Here is a 21,000-nt window from a genome sequence, read left to right as displayed (position 1 = left end):
TGACATCTAGAGATCAGGAAAGAAAGATATACTATTAGATATGCCATCTATCGTCCGAAATATAATATTCAAGAAAATATTTGTCACTTTCTGTTTTTTATATCTAACCATGAAACCTGAAAACAAACAGAAAATGGGAAAATCTCAAAATGGCAGGAGTTAGATTGCTTGAGTGAATTCTTAAGTGAATCTGTTAGGATCATCCAAATTTCAATTATAGAGAGATATTGTTGAAGTGAGTTAACTAATACAGGTTCGTGTGAAGTGCACCTGAATATATAGTGGTTATGTGTGATACAGTTTAATTCAAATAACTCTGTGTCATTGCACTTCTGTGAAAGTACACTGATCTCCAATAACAAGGTAGGCAAAAATTTAAATACCAAGAGGAACGCTTCATTCAATTTATGTTTGGAGCCGGTTGAATCAATGAAATTAAGATAATCTACAACGAAGTTATTAATTGTAATTGAGCTTCCATCAAATTAGTTAATATTAAACTAGAAATCCTCAAAAAATTCTCAGTTTTTTTATTGGTATCAGCAAAATATCATCAGTGAAATGAGCATTTCAGTTTTATTGAAATATGGGGAATTTGGTTAATATACTTTTTCAAGAAGAATCAAATTATTAATTTGAAAATTGTTTTGAATATGCATGCTGTTAATAGTTTTCAGTTGAATATTTTTGAAAATCAGTTATTGATTAATTAAAAACTATTTTCATTCTCTCCTGAGAAATATAAAGATCATATTTTTTTTCTGACACGAAAAGAAAATATGGCTCAATTATTTGTTGCCCTGATTGTTTGTCAGTGCAGGCATTGAATTTCATAGTTTTCACTGTTTTGTAAGTATCATTATAACATTTTTAAACAGGGTTAAGAAAATATGTCTGGAATATCTTCATGCAATATAGCTAATAATTATTACCAGGGTATTGAGACTAACAATCAATTATTCAACTGACCCTGAGTTGTTAGACAATTCACCCCTCAAGGTGAGTGATGACTCATCATCGAAATGAGAACCCCAGTAAAATTTCACCCTGATGCTGACATATTATTCTGTTGAGGTCGACAAAAGCTGAGTCGACGGTGAATGAAACTGTGGAGGGTAATTTAGAAACAAAAGCTGCATACTTGAAAGGCTTCTTTGTAAATAGGTGCTTGCCTCTCCAATCAATTTCAAGCACTGACAAAAAATTCTCTCCAGTTTCTTCCCGAACTGCAATCTGATGTGTCTATAAGCAAATTAGTTTTTATGTGAGTTGAAGATGATTTTTGTTTCAAACATTTTTATTATTGACTTATCAAAAATTATAGTGTCTGAAGGTATGTTACAGGAACTTATTATTTACATGTAAGGAAGTATCATTTTAATAAGTATGACATTGAATTATTCGTATGTACCCTGTTTGAAATAGTCCAATAATCATTATTATTTTTGGTATAAGTATATGTTTTTGTGTTTGAAATGTCAATGCTTGGGTTTCCATGATATATGATAAATATGACAAACAGAAATGGTTGTAATCTACAATGGATCGACATCGAAGTCAGAAACGGTAAAACTCGGGGTGCCACAGGGCTCTGTTCTAGGACCTCTACTGTTTCTTCTCGATGTCAATAATCTTCTTCAACATACACTGTGTCCGTAAAGTATGGAACAAATTCATTTTTAGCTAAACAGGTCATTTCAAGAAATAATCCTGAAACACGTCGATTTTTGATGTTAATTTACCGTATTTTAAAATAATAATCTAATATACAGGGTGAATTACGTTCGAGTAATGACGTCACCGTCATTTTTTTTAAATGGAACACCCCCATTTTGTCTCAATTTTCGGATTACTCTAGCTGAGCTGATTCCAAAAATGTATCACATGTTGATTCCAATTGGTACAGGGTGGACAAAAATACAGTAGTTGTGTGTGTGCTAATAAAGTAACGCGTAACATTCTTTATTAGGTAAATTAACAATATTATCAAAAATACTTATTGTCTAGCGGCAATTGGTTTAAATGTAACACCCCGTAGTTTAGAGTAATAAAAATGAGCTGTTTCCAAACATGTTTGGTACTTGTGGTCTAGCAGACAGAATATGAAAGAAATTATTTCTTATCTACATTTATAAAAAACATAGTCGTCTAGTTTTTTGTGAAATATCATTATTTGTTTAGTAATTTATTGATGTTCAGTGACAGTTTAGTACTACAATATTTTTGGTATTCGTGAATATTCGAATGATTGCTTAGATTTAATTGGAAGTAGAAATGGAGTTAAGTGTAAAACAAAGAATTGAAATACTCATGATGATTGGGTATGTAGACAGATCGCGATCTCAGATGGAAGTGTGCAATTTGTTTAATGATAAATATCAAGAAAGACCTATAACGCGTTCAACTGTCAGTAAGCTGGAAACGAAATTTCGAGAAACTGATATGGTTGCAAATGTACGCAAATCAGGTCGTCCCCCTGCAAATGCTGATACAGCATTAGATGTTTTACTGAGTTTTGAAGAAGATGCGCACACTTCTGTTCGTAAAGTTAGTCGCGAAATCGATGTTGGCAAAACAACGGTACACAAACTATTGAAGCTTGAAAAATGGCATCCTTATAAAATCAAACTTGTGCAATAATTAAACGAAGATGATCCCGATAGACGACTCCAATTTTGCGAAGAAATGATGGATAAATGTCACCGAGACCCTCTTTTGATACAAAACATTATTTTTTCTGATGAGTCCACTTTCACGTTAAATGGTGAGGTTAACCGTCAGAATTGTAGATACTGGGCAAAAGAAAACCCCCACTAGATGCGTGAGCATCATACACAATACCCTCAAAAGGTAAATGTATGGGCTGGAATTGTACGAAATCGAATCATTGGACCCTACTTTATCAAAGGTAATTTAAACGGGGCAAAGTACCTTGAGTTTTTAAGGGGGTATCTCGTACCTACTTTACGTAATTTATTTCCCAGCAGACGTAATCCTGGAGGTTTTGATGAAAGTTTATGGTTTCAACAGGATGGTGCACCTCCACATTATGCTGTAGATGTTAGAAGGTACGTAGATGAAATTTTTCCGAACAGGTGGATTGGTAGACGTGGACCCACTGAATGGCCAGCGAGTTCACCAGATTTAAATCCTTTGGATTATTTTCTGTGGGGCCATCTGAAGAATGTTATTTATAAAATGAAACCAGCAAATATTGAAGATGTACAAGTGAAAATTCGAACAGAAATAAACAATATTACGCAAGAAACCATACACAAGGTTCAACAAGAATATGTACACCGTTTGGGTTACTGTCAAATACAGCAAGGGCTGCAGTTCAAACATTTAATATAAAGTCATGTATTCCAGCATATTCTGTCCACTAGACAATAAGTATTTTTGATAATATTGTTAATTTACCTTATAAAGAATGTTACGCGTTACTTTATTAGCATACACACAACTACTGTATTTTTGTCCACCCTGTACCAATTGGAATTAACATGTGATACATTTTTGGAATCAGCTCAGCTAGAGTAATCCGAAAATTGAGACAAAATAGGGGTGTTCCATTAAAAAAAAATTACGGTGACGTCATTACTCGAACGTAATTCACCCTGTATATTAGATTATTATTTTTAAATACGGTAAATTAACATCAAAAATCGACGTGTTTCAGGATTATTTCTTAAAATGACCTATTTACCTAAAAATTAATTTGTTCCATACCTTACGGACACAGTGTATAAAGGGAGACCACGTCACAATGTTTGCTGATGATACGATAACTATAGCAGGCAATAATGCTGAGAAACTCATCAGCAAATCTGAACATATCACTGATCAATTCAGTACCTGGTGCCAAAAAATAAGCTTATTCTAAATACTTCAAAATGGATCAGTGGTAACTTCCACTTCAGAAGAAATATTCCAATTCTTCCAATATTCCAAGAAATAACATTTTTAGGGACCCACCTAGACGCTAATCTAAATTGGGATAGGCAGGTGAACTATATATGTGCTAAGCTAAATACAGCATACTATGCCAAAAAACAGCTGAAATCCTGTTTGGATGAAACTAGCTTACTCAGCATATATTATGCCATGGCCTACCCTCATATAAGTTTGAATATTATGGCTTGGGGCCGAGCAAGGGATTTTTCCAGAGTCTTTATAGCACAGAAATGCATCATAAGTCTAATCTTTAATATGGATTTCCGGGATAGCTGCCGGCCCGTTTTTGTAGAAAAAAAATATTGGCAGCCCATCTTCATTCTCAAATGTATTTTATTTGTTAGGCAAAACCATAAATAATATGATAAGACTGCTTCAGAACACAGTCATAATACAAGGAATGGTGATCTTCTAATAGTCCCACAGCATTTCATTACAAGCTATAAAAAGTCCCTTCAGTATAATGCCATTACGTGCTTCAATAAGCTGCCAAATGTAGTTGAAAAAATCACAAGTGACAAAGTATTTCATGATTGTGTTGAAACTATGCTTTTAGAAAGATGCTATTACAGTTACCAAGATTTTTTAACGTAATTTCATTTAGATTAAATTGTGTGAATGGTGTAAAATGTTCACTAAATTTGTGGGCATATATGATTATTTTTATACTTGTGTATATGTGTATATATATACATATATATATATACATATATATATATACATATATATATATATATATATATATATATATATATATATATATATATATATATATATATATATATATATATATATATGGGAAACTTTTTTTTCGAAAAGTTTCAATGAAGGTTAACTTCAGCACTTCTTTGTGCTTTAAATTTAATTCAAAATGATGCGGCCAACTGCGACCCACTGACGTTCAGTGTTTGTCAAATTAAACATTTTTTTTTTGAAAAAAATTGAAAAAGTGCATTTCTAGATCGAATTTAACAAAAAGTTACTTGGGAAAGTTGTGTCTACGGTAATTTTATATCCATATGCCAAATTTTATGCAACTAGGATAAAGTTAACGTTTTGCTTATTTTTGACAGATATCCCCTTCATTTTAAAAAACAAGTTCGGTTAATTGTCATCAATTCATGTATACATAACAAACTCATCATGGAGTTTAACTTTTCTGATACATTTTTACTTATACGGACATTTTTATAGAGAAATTTAAAATTTGCTATAAAAATTTTAATATGACTGGTGCAAAGTTTCAATCACTTGGCTATTTTCTTTTCAACTCAAAAACTGCAATAAGTATCAATTAAATTACTAGAGTTGAAATTATATTAAAATTTCAATATTCAGTATTTACAGATTATTTATACACACTAACTAGGGCGGTAAGGATGCTTAATCACGTTGAATAAAATTTTAAAGTAGGTCTTGACAAACAAAATGCATGCTATGGTAGTGTCAAGTTGTTGATTTACTTGTCAAATTTTTAAAGGTTATTGTTGCAATAATGTTGTCTCTTCAGGAAAGAATAGAAATAGTTTTAATATGTGGTGAGAATACACCATACCGGCAAGTAGCTAACATTTTTAATGAACGGCATCCAGGAAAAAATGTTCAACATACTACTGTGTCAAGGATAATGTCGAAATTCAGAGAAACAGTTATTGAACACGGGCAAACGAGCATAACCTTAACACATTAAAAGAACGAGATTTTGATGTCCGTTTGGGGTTTTCAATCTGGTTTCAAGGAGAGAGAGAGAAGAAAATGTAAAGTTTCCGTATAAAATTTTATGGACAGATGAGGCAACGTTCTCTTCAAATGGAACGGTAAGTTCTCAAAATTGTCGATGGTGGGCCCAAGAAAATCCCAATTTCACAGTTGAATGTGGTAATCAGTATTCCTTTAAAACTAATGTATGGTGTGGGATACTTAACGACCAAATAATTGGACCATTTTTCTTTAGGGAAAATTCATCATGCGTCGGTTATCTCAACCTTTTAAATAATGAGGTTAGTGAAGTTTTAGATAATATGCCTTTAAATATTAAATACGACCTATGGTATCAGCTTGATGGCGCACCAGTACATCCCACGGTTTCTGTAAAACAGTCCCTCCAACAAATGTTCAGAGGCAAAGTTATTGGACGTAACTGGGAACATTATTGGCCACCTAGATCACCCGACTTGACGCCTTCAGACTTTTTCTTGTGGGATTACCTGAAACAAAAAGTGTACCGAAGTAGACCATTTACTGCCATATAACATCTGGAAAATACCATTCGCGAGTGCTGTGCAAATATAAATCCCCGATTTATTAAAAATGCAGTTACAGATGTCAGTAGAAGTACCATAATTTGTATTGAACGTGGAGGACGACATACTGAAATGTAGGCTATAACTGTTTGACAACCTCATTTAGATCAATAAGTATTTTTTTTGTACCCATTTGTATTTTCTATAATATTATTGTTGTTTGAAATTATAATAATAATTATAGTTCTATCGAAATTATTTACTCTTTTTTTTTAGTTACCTCTGCTTTTTCGAAATCAAAGGTTTGTTTAAGAGAGTAGCCAAGTGATTGAAACTTTGCACCAGTCATGTTAAAATTTTTATAGCAAATTTTTAATTTCTCTCTCAAAATGTCCATATAAGTAAAAATGTAAATGAAAAGTTAAACTCCATGATGAGTTTGTTATGTTTACATGAATTGATGACAATTAACCGAACTTGTTTTTTAAAATAAAGGAGATATCAGTCAAAAATAAGCAAAACTATAACTTTATCCTAGTTGTATAAAATTTGGCATATAGATATAAAATTGCCGTAGAAACAACCCTTTCAAGTAACTTTTTGTTAAATTCGATCTAGAAATGCACTTTTTCAATTTTTTTCAAATAAAAAAAGTTGAATTTGACAAGCACTGAACGTCAGTGGGTCGCAGTTAGCCGCATCATTTTAAGTTAAATTTAAAGCACAAACAAGTGCCGAAGTTGAACTTCATTGAAACTTTTCGAAAAAAAAGTTTCCCATATGGTGCGCACTTTAATGGTGACACTGTATATATATATATATATATATATATATATATATATATATGTGTGTGTGTGTGTGTGTGTGTGTGTATATATGTGAATATATGTGTATATATACAGATGTAAATTTGTGCTCAATCTCTTCCTTTTCTTTTCATCTTTACTAGCTTGTAGTACAACTGACTTACCTTATATACCCAAGTGTATCAAAAATGGTGAATACACATTATTATTATTATTAATTCTACTATTGAAATTAATATTTCTATCTTTCAAAAGGCCACAATGCCTTTAACAACAACAACAACAAATCAATGTTATTTTAATTTTTTTTTCACTATTCAGTAACTTCTGATCATTTCATTCAGTTTATCAGCTTCAGCAAACTTCTAAAAATTTCATTCATTTCAATATTATTATATTTTGCTTATTCAAACTAAGCCTCAGCGTGTTCAAATCCAACTTTCGAAAAGGCATGTGTTTTATAATTACCGTGGCAATACGAATAACTCGAGAAACGTGAAGTTTAAAAATCATCAACATGGTTCTCAATAATAATAATAATAATAATCGTTTTTATTTATCAACATAATAAAAATAAAATACAAAATTTCAGAACAATAAATAAGTGTCGACGAAAAGGTGAAGTATCAGCCTAGGCTGCTTTTTAACTTACTTTGCAAAAGAAAAATAAATCAAAGAAAACTATACGAGTACTATTTGAGAATCAGGGTATATAGAATCAATAATACTTAAAAATACTCAATCTATTTATTTTGGAACAATTTACACTAGTGTAATTATAAAGTATAAAAATTAAATTTAATTGTTGCCTAAACTTCTCAAAGACATTTTTCGCCTTATTTGTAACCATAGCATAAATAATTATCATATACAGGTCCGGCTTGAAAGCAATTCAACAGTGACTGAGGTAAGATTTTCAATTTCTTCTTGAAATTACATAAAGAGAAATTTCAAAACTCCTTGGGAAGAGTGAATATGGGAAATTGGGTGCTGAATATGAAAAAGAACTTTGGTACAGTGTACAGTGCACTTGAGAGTTTGGGAATAACTAGCATATTATTTTTTCTTTTTAAACGTGATAAGTTTATTAAAGAGATACGTAGGTTTGCCAGATGTTGAAACTTTGTGTGACAAGGTGAGTAAATGGAGTTTTCGGGAGTTATCTAATTTGAGCCACCCTGTTTCATTGAATATCATACTAATATGATCAAATTTCCCTATTCCATGAGAAAAACGTAAGTAGGAATTTTGAATTTTGTTGATCCAAATGCATTGAAATTGTTCTGAATTCGTATAAATTTCTTGAGGTTCATTGGCGGTAGATTCGGATACATTTCATTGAACTTTCTACATGTTCTGTTGATAATTTTGTCACACTGTCCAAAAATAATAAACAAATTCATAAGAACTTCGTTTGAATAGTTTTGTTCCATCGTTTTGAAGGTATTTGCAACTTCTGAAGTGACGAAAATGTCGATATTACTAGGAGAATGTCACAACGCTACTGTCAAATAGTAATCATGGCCTGCTTACCAAATACCGAATGAAAATACCATTCTGAAGGGACACTTTCACAAATAAATGTTCATAAGTCCGAAACTTGACTAGTTAGGTATAGGTATGATATACATAGAAAGAAAGCAAATTTCAGCAGCTTCCGAATTTTCAATAATATACAGGGTGTTCCATTTAAAATAATCAAATTTCAGCAACTTTTTCAAGCAAACGAAAAAACTGTATTTTTTTACCACCCTGTATTGAAGTAACGGAGATTAGGCTGACGTGTGGGAAGTGTCCAAGTATCACCTAATTCCAAACCAAATTTCGATATCATAGTACTTCTTAACTAAAAGATATCGGCATTTTTAGAAGTCATGATTTTCGAAGAAAAAAATTGAAATTAATTTTTATTTCGAAAACGGTAACAGATAGGTATAGGGAAATATCAAGAAAAGTTGTCGGGCAATTGTTGTAGATTCCAAAAATAATATTATATACAGAGTGTTCCATTTGAAAAATCAAAGTTGCTACTGCTTTCTAATAGAAGCGGCAACACCGCATTGTCGAAAATATTTTAGTTGGCTAGAGAATGTCCGAATATGCCCTCCATTAAATTTTCAAATTGATCCGTTGTCTGGTTCACCAGAAACGTCTAATGTGCCATCCACCGTGAATCAGCCTGTATATACAGGGTGTAACATAAGTACTAAAATATTCAAGTGACGTATTCCTGAGACAATTTTAAGAAAAAAAGTCTATATGAACTTGTGTCCGAAAATGCTTCGTTTTGGAGATACGAGGTGTTGAAATTGAATTTGTTTTGTTCGCTTCGTGAAAATAACTCTTGCAAAAAATAAATTATATGCACGAAATTCGGTACCCGGGGTACCGAACATCTAGAGGGCGCTGCGTACGCTGTCATTATTTATTTCAAATTGTCCTAACTTTTTTGACAGTAAACTTTTGGTACTTTTCATTAAAAAAATAATTCCCATACCTTTTCCAAGTAAAAAAGGCATATCTCCTCAACAACGGATGCATTTGAATATTGAAACATAGAGAGTATGTTTCATTGTATATACAAATCTACATCTCAAGTTTGGTTTCAAAATTCCTTTCTCAACTGTACGTAAAATAGTCAAAAACAAACCTTATGAACGCAAGATACGATGTGATACAGGATTACCAAAATCTTCAGATGTTCATCTAATAAAATCATTGAAAAAAACAATATACGACTGTTATAAAAGCAATGAGATTCCTACAACTGAAATCATAAGGAAAAAATTGATTACTTCCGGCCATAGCGTGAGCTGCTTTGACAAAACTCTTCAGAATTGGATAAAATAACAAGGATTTTGATTTAAAATAATAAACAAACGTCAAGCAGTTATGGAAAGCAGAAAAATAGTGAAATTGCTTAACAAATACTTAGAACAAATAACTAAATATAGATAAGAACAACGGCAAATTTTCTATTTGGTCGAAACTTGGTATAACACCAACAACACAGTTACGAAAGGGTGGACTGATGGTTCGAGAATGTGTACACTTAACATGCCTGCAAACAAAGGATCGCGACTAATCATTGTGCGTTGCGGAGGAAGTAAAGGATGGGTTCCGAATTCTTTGAAATTGTGTGGAAAAAAACTTGAGGACTGCAATGTTGACTATCAAAAGAACATGGAAGCTAATATTTTTGAGGAACGCTTTGAAAACATATTGATCCCAAATTTGGATGCGAATAGTGTAATAGTTCTTGAGAACGCTTCCTATCATTCGCGACAGCTCATCAAAGTACCGAATAAAAATTCGAGGAAAGATGAAATATAAAGATTTTTAATGGATAACAATTTGTATTTTGAAGATAACTATACCAAAAACCAACTACTTGAAGTTCTACAGACAAAAACATTTGAAAAAGTGTATGCCCTTGAGAGTATTGCTGAAAAGTATGGACTCACCATACTGAGACTTCCCCCTATTTTTGTGTTTTCAATCACATCGAGTTGATTTGGGGAAAATTGAAACAAAGCTTCATGCATAAAAAGAGAAGTATTCAATATTACCGAAGAAGACTGGCAAGAAAAGTATAAAAAAGTAATTTCAGTTGAAAAAGACTATATGAAAATTGGACACTTTCATATTAATGGTGGAAATAAATTCATCATTAATTTAAATGACGACAGTGATAGTGAAACAGAGAATATGGAAGAGGAATTATATATAAACCTTGGGTTGGTCGTGACTGGCCAGTTGAAGAAAGAACTTCGAAACCACTATGTGATTTCTGTTTGTAAGGTTGCAGTCAATTTTGAGGATGCCAGGAAGTAAGAAAAACTCTTTGGTATTATGTCAAGCTTTCGGAAATTTTTATTTCCTTCTTCAGGGCTTACTAAAACATTTGTAAACAAATTAACAACATATTTACAATTTAATTTCATAGATTGGATGAGACTACTTACTATCGTGAGTTTGAGAGAAGCTAGTTTATCAACACTTGTTTGCTGAAAGCATGAAACAACACGCACGGAGTCACAAACAGGAGCCAACCGCACATTTGTGGTTCCAGTTAGAAGACCTGGAACCACAAATATTTATGATATATATAATATATATAAAATCGAGAAAGGTTAATGCAGTCAAGCTACTGGAAAATAATTCCATGAAAATCAAAAGATAAATAAGTGAGTACCATTCTGATCATTCCCACATTGATTTCAATTCAAGAGCCACCGGTAGACAACTGTTTCAGCCTATTGGGCATCGTCAGTACCGGGCAGGTGGTCCTCGATTGAAGACAAAATGTGAAAAACCAAGAAAATTACTCAATAAAAATAACTGCGTAAACGCAAGCGAGACAAAGTGGAACCACCTATTGGTGTGACACTAAAGTCAACTTGCCAAGTTTTTATGTCCGTTTTGGTGGTTCTTCTTCTTTTTCCATTAATGGCTTCAGCTGCCAGGGCTATCCAGCCAGGAGTTCCAGAATAACGTTTTGGTGGTTTGACCAATCAACCGACAACTGCGTTGGCAGAAATTTGGGAAGCTAATCTGGAATGTCATCGAAAAAAAAACGAATCCTCATGTTTCTAGAAATTATATGAAATCGAGAAATGTGGTTCCACTTCTGTCTCGCTTGCGTTTACGCAGCTATTTTTATCAAGTACTTTTCTGGTTTTTCACATTTTGTCTTCAATCGAGGACCGCCTGCCCGGTACTGACGATGTCCAATAGGCTGAAACAGCTGTCTACCGGTGTCTGTTAAATTGAAATCAATGTGGGAATGATCAGAATGGTACTTATTTATTTATCTTATATATATATATATATATATATATATATATATATATATATATATATATATATATATATATATATATATCTTATATCTTATATCTTATATATATATATATATATATATATATATATATATATATATATATATATATATATATATATATATATATATATATATATATATATATATATATAATATGATTATTGAAATAACGAAATTAGTTAGCTTCCTAACTATATTATTAAAGGAGAGCCGTTGGAAGGTAGGTTGCACTATATCGTTTACTTGAGCAATACCAACGGAATTCTTAGATTTTTTATTACTTGGTAGGTCGAATGTAAGTACGCTATACTTTTAACGTTTGTTTGAAGGTGGTTGACAATGTTTCGTGGTGTATTTCATCAGTTCGGACTTCCATTGTCTAATATAATATAAATTGATTTGAAATCCCTGAAAAAAAAATTAAAAAGATTAACCGAAAATAACAATTTGATTATAACAATTTGATTAAACAAAAAACTGAAATTACAAAGAAATAACATACATACAAGCAACAACCAAAAAAATAAAAACTGATGAAATACGCTATACTTTTATTTCGGCTACGTTAATAATTTTAAAATTACCAAAAATTTTATTTTCGAAATTTTTTTCGCTCCGTATCTTCGAAACAAAGCGCCTTGTCAAAAATCATCAAAGGACAAAATATCCTTAGAATAGTCCAAGGAATAGTCCCACAATTTTTTGCCGCATGTTTAATAACCACCCTGTATATTTCTATTTCACTTTTATTTCTATCAACTGCTTTGCAGTTATCGAGGCGTGAACGTGAAACGTATCTTGCTTGAGACAAGAAACTACATTTTTAATTAAAGGTCGAGATAACGAGGAAACTATAGAGGCCAGGTATAGAGAGTCTCGCAAAGAATCCTCCACTTTAAATATCATTGCTGTAGAGTTCATATTTATTTATTAGTTAGATTGTATACTGAAGCGTTTATGAGATGGAATGTTATGCGTTCCAAGGTACATGCATGTTCAAAAGTTGCATTTCTGGTAATATAGACGTGTTTTGTGCTACTTTACATAATAATCAAATGAAATACTTTCAAAATGAAGGTTATTCTCGATAATGATTTTGATAGTAAGATCTCTGCCTTTCAGTCATGCATTATACTAAATGAAGGGTGTATGCGTAGGACAAAATTCCGAATTTTCGGAATTAAATAGAAACATTTTTCATCGACCTTTTTTTTGGGTATTTGTTACCTTCCATTAGGAAATATCATTAATTGAATTTGTTCTGAAAGATAACGCTTATTCAAATTCGTTCATAAATTCAACGATAAATGCAATAGAAAGTAAAGACTCGATTAAAAACCAAACGAACATACAAACAGCTTCACAAATTCAACAACATCCAACTCAACAATTACCGACTCAACATCCACCAACACCTTTTACAACTGACGTTATACCTTACATTCCAAGAATATCTGAAAAAATAAGACGAATTGGAAATAGGTATGATGTTAGAACTACTTTCAAAACAAAAAATACATTGAGATGTATACTGACACATACAAAACCCAACAACACTGAAGAAAAAACAAAAACTGTATTTATGAGATACCTTGTTCTTGTGGTAAAAGTTATATTGGCGAAACCTCGAGACCATTGAAAGTGCGTGAGAATGAACATCGAGATTACATAAAAAAATAGACAATTGACAGTATTCAAATTGATACAGAACACATTTTAAAATCAGACCGGGAACATCGAGTGGAATAGAACAAGACAAGAATGATTACCAATAAGCCTCACTCTATAGTATTTCTCAAAGTGGGCGATAACGCCCCCTTTTGGGCGCTAGAGGCCTATAGGGGGGCAGTAAATGGCACAGATAAGATTGGGGGGGCGTTGAAGCGGTTTAGGGGGGCGAAGGCTAATTTGAAAATGTAGTTTGCTTATAACACAAACCTTACCGCTCCTTTACGCTTAACGCGCGTTTCCTTGTGTAACGCCATCTAAGGGACTAGACAGTAACTATTTCCGATAGTTGTCAAACTGTAAAATAGATGGCGGTGAGCTTCAGTGCGAAGCGAGAAGTTTCTAGTCTCCATTCTCGAAAGTACTAGGCCCGCCCGCTGTCATATATAAAAGCACGCGCGCCATCCTGCCAGTAATGTCATTCGATGATATTACGAAGACTAGTGAATTTAGTTAGCGACTAGCTACTTAAAAGTGCTGTATGTGCGGTAGTGAATTCTGTGAGTGCTATCATTAGCAAGTTTTAATTACTCAATTTTTTACTTCGGCATTTTTGAAGACAAAATTATGTCGGAAGCAAAGAAGAAGAAATGGCAGTATAGCGCGGAATGTATTAAATATGGATTTATTGAAAATCCCACAAATCCATCTTCGCCTATGTGCCTTCTTTGTCAAAAACATTTTTCGAAAGAAGGTATAAAACCCTCAAGGCTACAAGATCATTTGAATAAAAAGCATTCAGATAAAAAAGACAAAAGTGTGACTTTTTTTCAAGAACTGGAAAAGAAACACTCAGCTCAGCCAACTGTGTCAACTTTTTTCAGCTGCTTCTAAGCAAGACAACGACGGACTCCGAGCTTCCTACAATATCTCCTTGCTAATTACTCAAACAGGAAAACCTCACACTATTGGAGAGGATTTAATTTTACCGGCAATAAAAGAAGTAATAACTACTGTGTTCCATAAACCAGCGGCAGATATCCGAAAAGTTCCTTTGAGCAATAGTTCCGTGCAAAGACGAATTGATGAGATGGCTGAAAACATTGAAGAGTCATTGTGCAATCATCTGAAGACTTCTAAATTCTCAATTCAGCTAGATGAGTCCACTTTACCAACCAATGAAGCATTGTTGTTGTCATACGTGAGGTTTATTAAAATTGAGAGAGTATATCAAGAACTACTATTTGCCAGAAATTTAGAAACGGGTACAAAAGGAGAAACCATAGATAATACACTGGAAAAATTTTGTGGTGAGAAAGAAATTCCACTGAAGAATATTATATCAGCTGCTACGGATGGCGCTCCGGCTATGACAGGACGTCACAAACGCTTCATAGCGTACTTAAGAAATAACATTCCAGATGTGCTCGCTGTACATTGCGTAATTCATAGGCAACATTTGGTTGCGAAAAATTTGAGTGAGCGCCTCTCTCAATCACTGCAATATATTATCAAAACAGTCAATAAAATCCGAAACAGCTCTTTAAATGACAGATTATTCAATCAGCTTTGTGTTACTAATGATGAAGATTTCAACCGATTTCTGTTTCACACAGAAGTGCGTTGGTTATCAAGAGGTAACTGTCTTTTACAATCTATTTGACTCTGTAATAGAGTTCTTGGAAAAGAAAGACAAAGAATTGCACGACAACCTCATCACTTCAAAGAATGATATTGTGATCTTGACAGACCTATACGACTTGAATTTGATTTAAAAAAATGTCATTGCTACTTTTATAGCCAAATTGCTCTTATATAAGAATAATATCGGCAGACGTGAATTTCGAAATTTCCCTAACTTGTCAGCAGTATCCTTCAACAACGACGACTTGCTTGTTTACTGCCAACATTTGGAGAACCTCCACAATGATTTCGCAGAACGATTCCAGGACCTTTTGAAATTGGAAATACCGGACTGGGTGTTGGATCCTTTTTCAAATGTCAACACAGCAGTATCAACCCTGCTGGAAGAAGAACTCATAGAATTGGGGGTCTTGTGACACATCTTTTTTGAAGCTCCTGACAAATGCTTCACAACCCTAGAAATAATGTCAATATCTTCAACTAATACAAAATGGCAGAACTTTTAATAATTTCTTATTAGTCAGTGGGCTCTGCTTGAAGACTGGCAGTAAATAAATCTAAAGAAATGAACTTTAAACGTTCAAGCCAGTTTCGAATATACCTACACAGTAGGTGTATAATCCAACGCCCTTCGTGGTATTAGCCAGGGGAGTAGTTGTTTTCTGATAGGCGTCAGTCCATTCAACCTACTGTGTAGGTATATTCGAGACTGGCTTGAACGGTTAAAGTTCATTTCTTTGGATTTCTTTCAATAATTGCCTGAATACATTGACATTGACTATGCTCGAAATGGTTGCCTTGAACTTTTTGACATATGAACAGCGTGTCCGATATTTCACGCTGAACATTTTCGAACGCAGTAACGTCAATATATCTACAAATATTTATCATTCTCTACCATATATCCAATATTGAAGCAGGTTCAGTTTCGTACACCTTTTGCTTCAAGTAGCCCCATACAAAAAGTCCAAAGGTGTCAAATCTGGCAAGCGGGCTGGTCATTCTGTAGGACCTCGACGGCCAATCCAACGACTGGGAAAAGTAGTATCCAAGTAGTTTCATACTTGTCTGGAGTAATGTGGTGGTGCTCCATCTTGTTGGAATACAATATCCATCGAATTCATTAGGATTCGCTTCGACGATTCAGTGATGGGAGAGTCAACAGTAGTTTCCAGCATATTCAAATACAGTTCCTATCTTGAATTTTGATCAATAAATAGAGGCCCTACAATATGGTTTCCCAATTTCCTGCCCAAACGTTATTTTTTTCTGGATATCGGGTATGCATTTCCCGGAAAACGTGAGGGTTGGTGTCACTCCAATAACGGCAGTTTTGTCTGTGAACATTGTTGTTTAAAAAAATGTTCATTCGTCACTAAAACAAATATTGTGGAGATAAGTAGGATTCCTTGCAATGGTTTTCGTCATGATTTGGCAGAATTCTGTTCATCGATCAGGGTCATCTTCAGTTAATTGGTGTTTTCAATTTTGTATGGATGATACCTATTCCTCTTCAAAAGTCTCCACACAGTAGAAGGAGACACCTCACGAACCTTCGCGACGGAATAAGTAGACTGTTCAGGATATACTGCCATCTCCCCAATTATTTGCACTTGCTGTTCTTCCGAAATGGACGGATGACCTGGAAGCTTTTTGTTATGTATACTACCGGTAGTTGTGAATTTAAATACAAATTCCCTCAAATATTTTCTACAGATAGGACGATTCGGAAAACGTTCATTGAAAATTCTTTCGGTCTCGTGAAAGTTACGCGTCGCACCGTAAATGAAAATAGCTTCAAGTTTTTCTTCTAATGGACGAGAATTGACCATTTTAGGGATTGTTGATGTGGTACCTTTCTACTAGTAAAACCGAAAACTAAATGAGAATATTCTCACTGAACAATGATGTTCATTGTCGTACTGACATTTATTGACGTTTTTATAGACAACAAATAATTTAACGAAACTTATCGGTTTGTTGTAATTGCCATATGGCAGATAAAAAGGGATATTTCTAGAAATATCGATATTAATGTGTTCCGCCATTTTGTAGTAGGTGAAGATATTGACTTCATATTGTACGGTTGTGAAGTTTCGTCAGGATACGTCCCATTCGCCATCTTGAAATTTTCATCTGTCAATTTCACTTCAAAATAAAGTATTCATGCATTAATTTCATTATCCCAAATTTCAATTTTTTGGGTTGACCCGCTCAAAAAATACAAGGGGGAAAATTAAAGAAATACACTATATAATATCTACCCTGTAACCGTTGTTGACCAGAACTTGTTTGATCAAACTCAGGTCTCTCTGGAAATTGCTCTCAGACAGTACTGGTGATATTTTGACACCATCTATACATTCCCGAGAGGAATAAATTCCAGGGACACCCTGCATACTATTTCAGCTGTATTATTCATAACAATTTCAACTATTTTATGCTTATTCAATGTTCTACATGATCTTTTTTCTTCTTTTTCAGATGTAATGAAGAATCTCAGAAAATTCCTATCGCTTTCATGAAGACATACTAACATGTTCAACTTATCAAAAAATGAACACAAGATATTCTCTCATGAATGAGGGTAATCAGAAAAACTACTTATTCTACTTGTTTTTGCTCCTTTGCTATTACGTTCAAACTACACACACGTATCTGTTACTCGTTGATGACACCCAACAGCCGGGCGACGTTATATTCAATGCGTCAGTGTATCGCTTAGGTTCTGATAGATTTTACAAAATAAACGAAAAAAGATCCGCCCCCTTTGTACAGTCTCTGGTACACGTGGACTCGAAGACTGGGCAAATTTCCCTGATAGAAGGACTCCAATGCAACGGATTGTACTACCCCAACCTCTTCACAATTCACATTGACTCCACCTCGAATAGACTGAGAGACATAACTTATTATAGTTTACCATTGAGGATATTCATCATAGGCAAAGACTGTTCAGATCATACAGAAGAAAACCTAGAGTATTTAGATGAGTTCAGTAGCGACAGAGGTTTGAGGCAGAGACGGGATGCGTGGAACCCGTTTTCTTCCATTCATCCTTCTATAAAACAGAAGATAACTGAAGCCAGACAATGGGTGTCCGAAACGTATGCTTCTTTTGCCATACCAACCGCCGAAAAATGGCAAAAGATATGTCTCCGGCAGAGTCAGTTCATCAACTCTGTACTCGCGTTTCTACCAAGTACCATTAGTACGTTCTGTACAGTGACATTCCATTATGTCAGTGATGACCGGTTCAAAATCGAGCAGAGCCAAGGAGATCTCGTAGCTAGTATGGACGTTTGTATCATCGAGCCGCTGTGGAAAGTAACTATTCTGTTTACCACTAACTGCCGAAACATATCTGTACTGAACTCGGAGCACAGACTGAAAATCGTTTATTATCATCAACAATTCAACGATACAGACATAGCAAAGCGGGTGAGGAGGGAGTTGAGGAATCAGTCGCCATTTTTCGAGCAGCACCTTTACGTTGCAAGCGTATTGGAAGAATGTGATCCTCCCGTGGTTGTTACCACAGTTAAGGCGAGAGATCCTGAAAACAGTCCGATCACCTACTCCATGACAAGTCTCTTGGACTCAAGAACCCAAGCCATGTTCGACATAGACCAAAAAACCGGAGTTGTGACAACGAAAGTTCAGTTGGACAGAGAACTGGTTGACGTGCATTATTTCAGAGTGACTGCTCTAGACGATAGTTTCCCTCCTCGATCGGGAACAACGATGCTGCAGATAAACGTGTTGGATGCCAATGATCATTCGCCTGTATTCGAAATGACTGAGTATGACGCGAGTATCAAAGAGAGCGTTAGTGTTGGTACGACTGTGATAACTTTGAAAGCGACTGATCAAGATATTGGGAAAAACGCTGACGTGGAGTATAGCATAAGGAGCATCAACGGCGGTGGGACGTCTTCGGAAGATGACGATAATCATGCCTTCAAAATCGATTCGAAGACCGGAGTGGTCACGACAAGAACCTCGTTGGATAGGGAAACCACTGAAGTGTATACTTTGATTGTACAGGCATCTGATATGGCTAGTCCGCAAACTGCGAGAAGGTCCTCCAGTGCCACCATTGTTATTCATATCTTGGATGACAATGACAATTATCCTCAGTTTTCTGAGAGAACGTATACTGTAACTTTGAATGAAGATATCAACTACAATGACAATTCTGTGGTAGCACATATCAAGTAAGTTTCTTTTTTTTTTACACAATTACTAATATAAACCGAGTGAGAATTTTGCGTTCGTGGTGCGTTGTATTCAAACACAAGTACGTTTCCCAGTCGCCAGAAATGCAATACGTTTCTCGATGTGCTTTTTACCAACCTGAAGACAACAACTTGTTTCATTTCTTTAGTTCGGACTTCCATTGTGTGATATGATATACAGGGTGTTTCTTAAACACATGCTAATATTTAAGGAGGTAATTCTTAGACCCATTTTAAGAGAAAAACGTCCTATGGACGCATGTCCTAAACGCCTTAACTTTTGAGATACAGGGTGGCAAAGTTTTCAAAAATAATCAGTTTTTTAATAATAACTGAGATAATTTTGTAGACATCTTTGGCATATTTGGTACTTATGTTCCATGCCTCAAGGCGCATTTTCTGATGTACACAAACTTGTATTTTTTCAAACAGTGGTATCCCTACGGGTTTCGCATTGAATATTTTTAGGGAAAAAGTACTACGTTAATGCTTTCTTTTCAAAATAAAATCATTTTTGAAATCCTCATTTATTTTTGAGAAAATTTGATCTCCTGGTATTTCTTTGTCCGACGCATGATTTTCACTCAAAAAAATAAAAATCGACAGAAAGCAAATTAAGAAATGAGATCAATTCTAAAATGAATGAGAATCTGGAAATTGCTTCATAACGCATTACCAATTCCCTAATAATATTTGAAAACATAATCTGCAAAAAAATAAATTTTTCACAAAAACGAGTTTTATTTTATTTTGTGACAGTAAATCTAAACGAATAGCACAAATTTGTTAATTAGTAATAATACCAAAACTGATTATAAAAATTGTTGGAAGTGGCCACCTGCACTTAGTATGCATGCTTCCGCCCTTCTACGCATGGAAGTACGCACCCGTTCAAATATTCCCGGCGTATTTCGTATAGTTTCACACGAGGCAACTATTCGCTCTCTTAAATCTTCTCTAAAGTATTACGGGAGTTTTATACACAAGAGTTTTAAGGTGACCCCATAAAAAAAATCTAAACTGTTGAGATCGGGGGATCTTGCTGGCCATTGCTGAGGTCCTCCGCGACCTATCCAACGATTAGGATAAACTGTATTTAAATGGTTTCGGACAATTACACTGAAATGAGCAGGGGCGCCATCGTGCATGTATCGTATTCGATTCCTTAACGCAAGTGGCACATCTTCCAATAACCCAGGTAAGTCTTCTTCGAGAAAGTGTAAATAAGAACGACCATCAAGGCGTCCTGGTAGAAAAAATGGGCCTGTTAGATGATCACCTATAATTCCTGCCCATACATTAACCTAAAATTGGTGTTGGTAATGGGTTTCGGTTATTGCATGGGGATTTTCTTCAGCCCACACATGATTGTTATGGAAATTTTGAATGGCATTCCGAGAAAAATTTGTTTCGTCTGTGAACAAAATTTGTGTCTCAAACTGCGGATTTAGTGCAATACTTTGTAGATACCACCGACTGAAGTTCACACGCTGTGGAAAATCTCTGGGGAGTAATGCCTGCACTCTTGAAATATGGTATGGGTATAACAAAAAATCAACCAAAATACGCCAAATAATTTGATGACAAATATCCAGAGTTCTAGC

At 34.4% G+C, this 21,000-nt stretch overlaps 1 protein-coding gene across 2 annotated transcripts in view; it reads left to right on the top strand.

Annotated features, from left to right (window-relative positions):
* The first annotated feature begins 98 nt into the window (after window positions 1-98).
* Window positions 99-21,000, top strand: part of stan (Protocadherin-like wing polarity protein stan) — a 139,521-nt gene continuing 118,619 nt past the window's right edge. For both annotated transcript variants that reach the window (XM_074170156.1, XM_074170155.1), the window contains exons 1-2: window positions 99-363; window positions 17,643-19,375. In XM_074170156.1, coding sequence (XP_074026257.1) covers window positions 17,715-19,375 — 1,661 coding nt within the window. In that variant the 5' untranslated portion in view covers window positions 99-363; window positions 17,643-17,714. The remainder of the gene's footprint in view (window positions 364-17,642; window positions 19,376-21,000) is intronic.

This window comes from Leptinotarsa decemlineata, unplaced genomic scaffold, assembly GCF_025532065.1.
Source record: "Leptinotarsa decemlineata unplaced genomic scaffold, Ldec_3_MD MMD2_P_RNA_scaffold_7, whole genome shotgun sequence".
NCBI classification, from domain to species: domain Eukaryota; kingdom Metazoa; phylum Arthropoda; class Insecta; order Coleoptera; family Chrysomelidae; genus Leptinotarsa; species Leptinotarsa decemlineata.
Note: the sequence above shows the minus strand (reverse complement) of the source record. Positions and strands in the feature narration are given on the sequence as shown.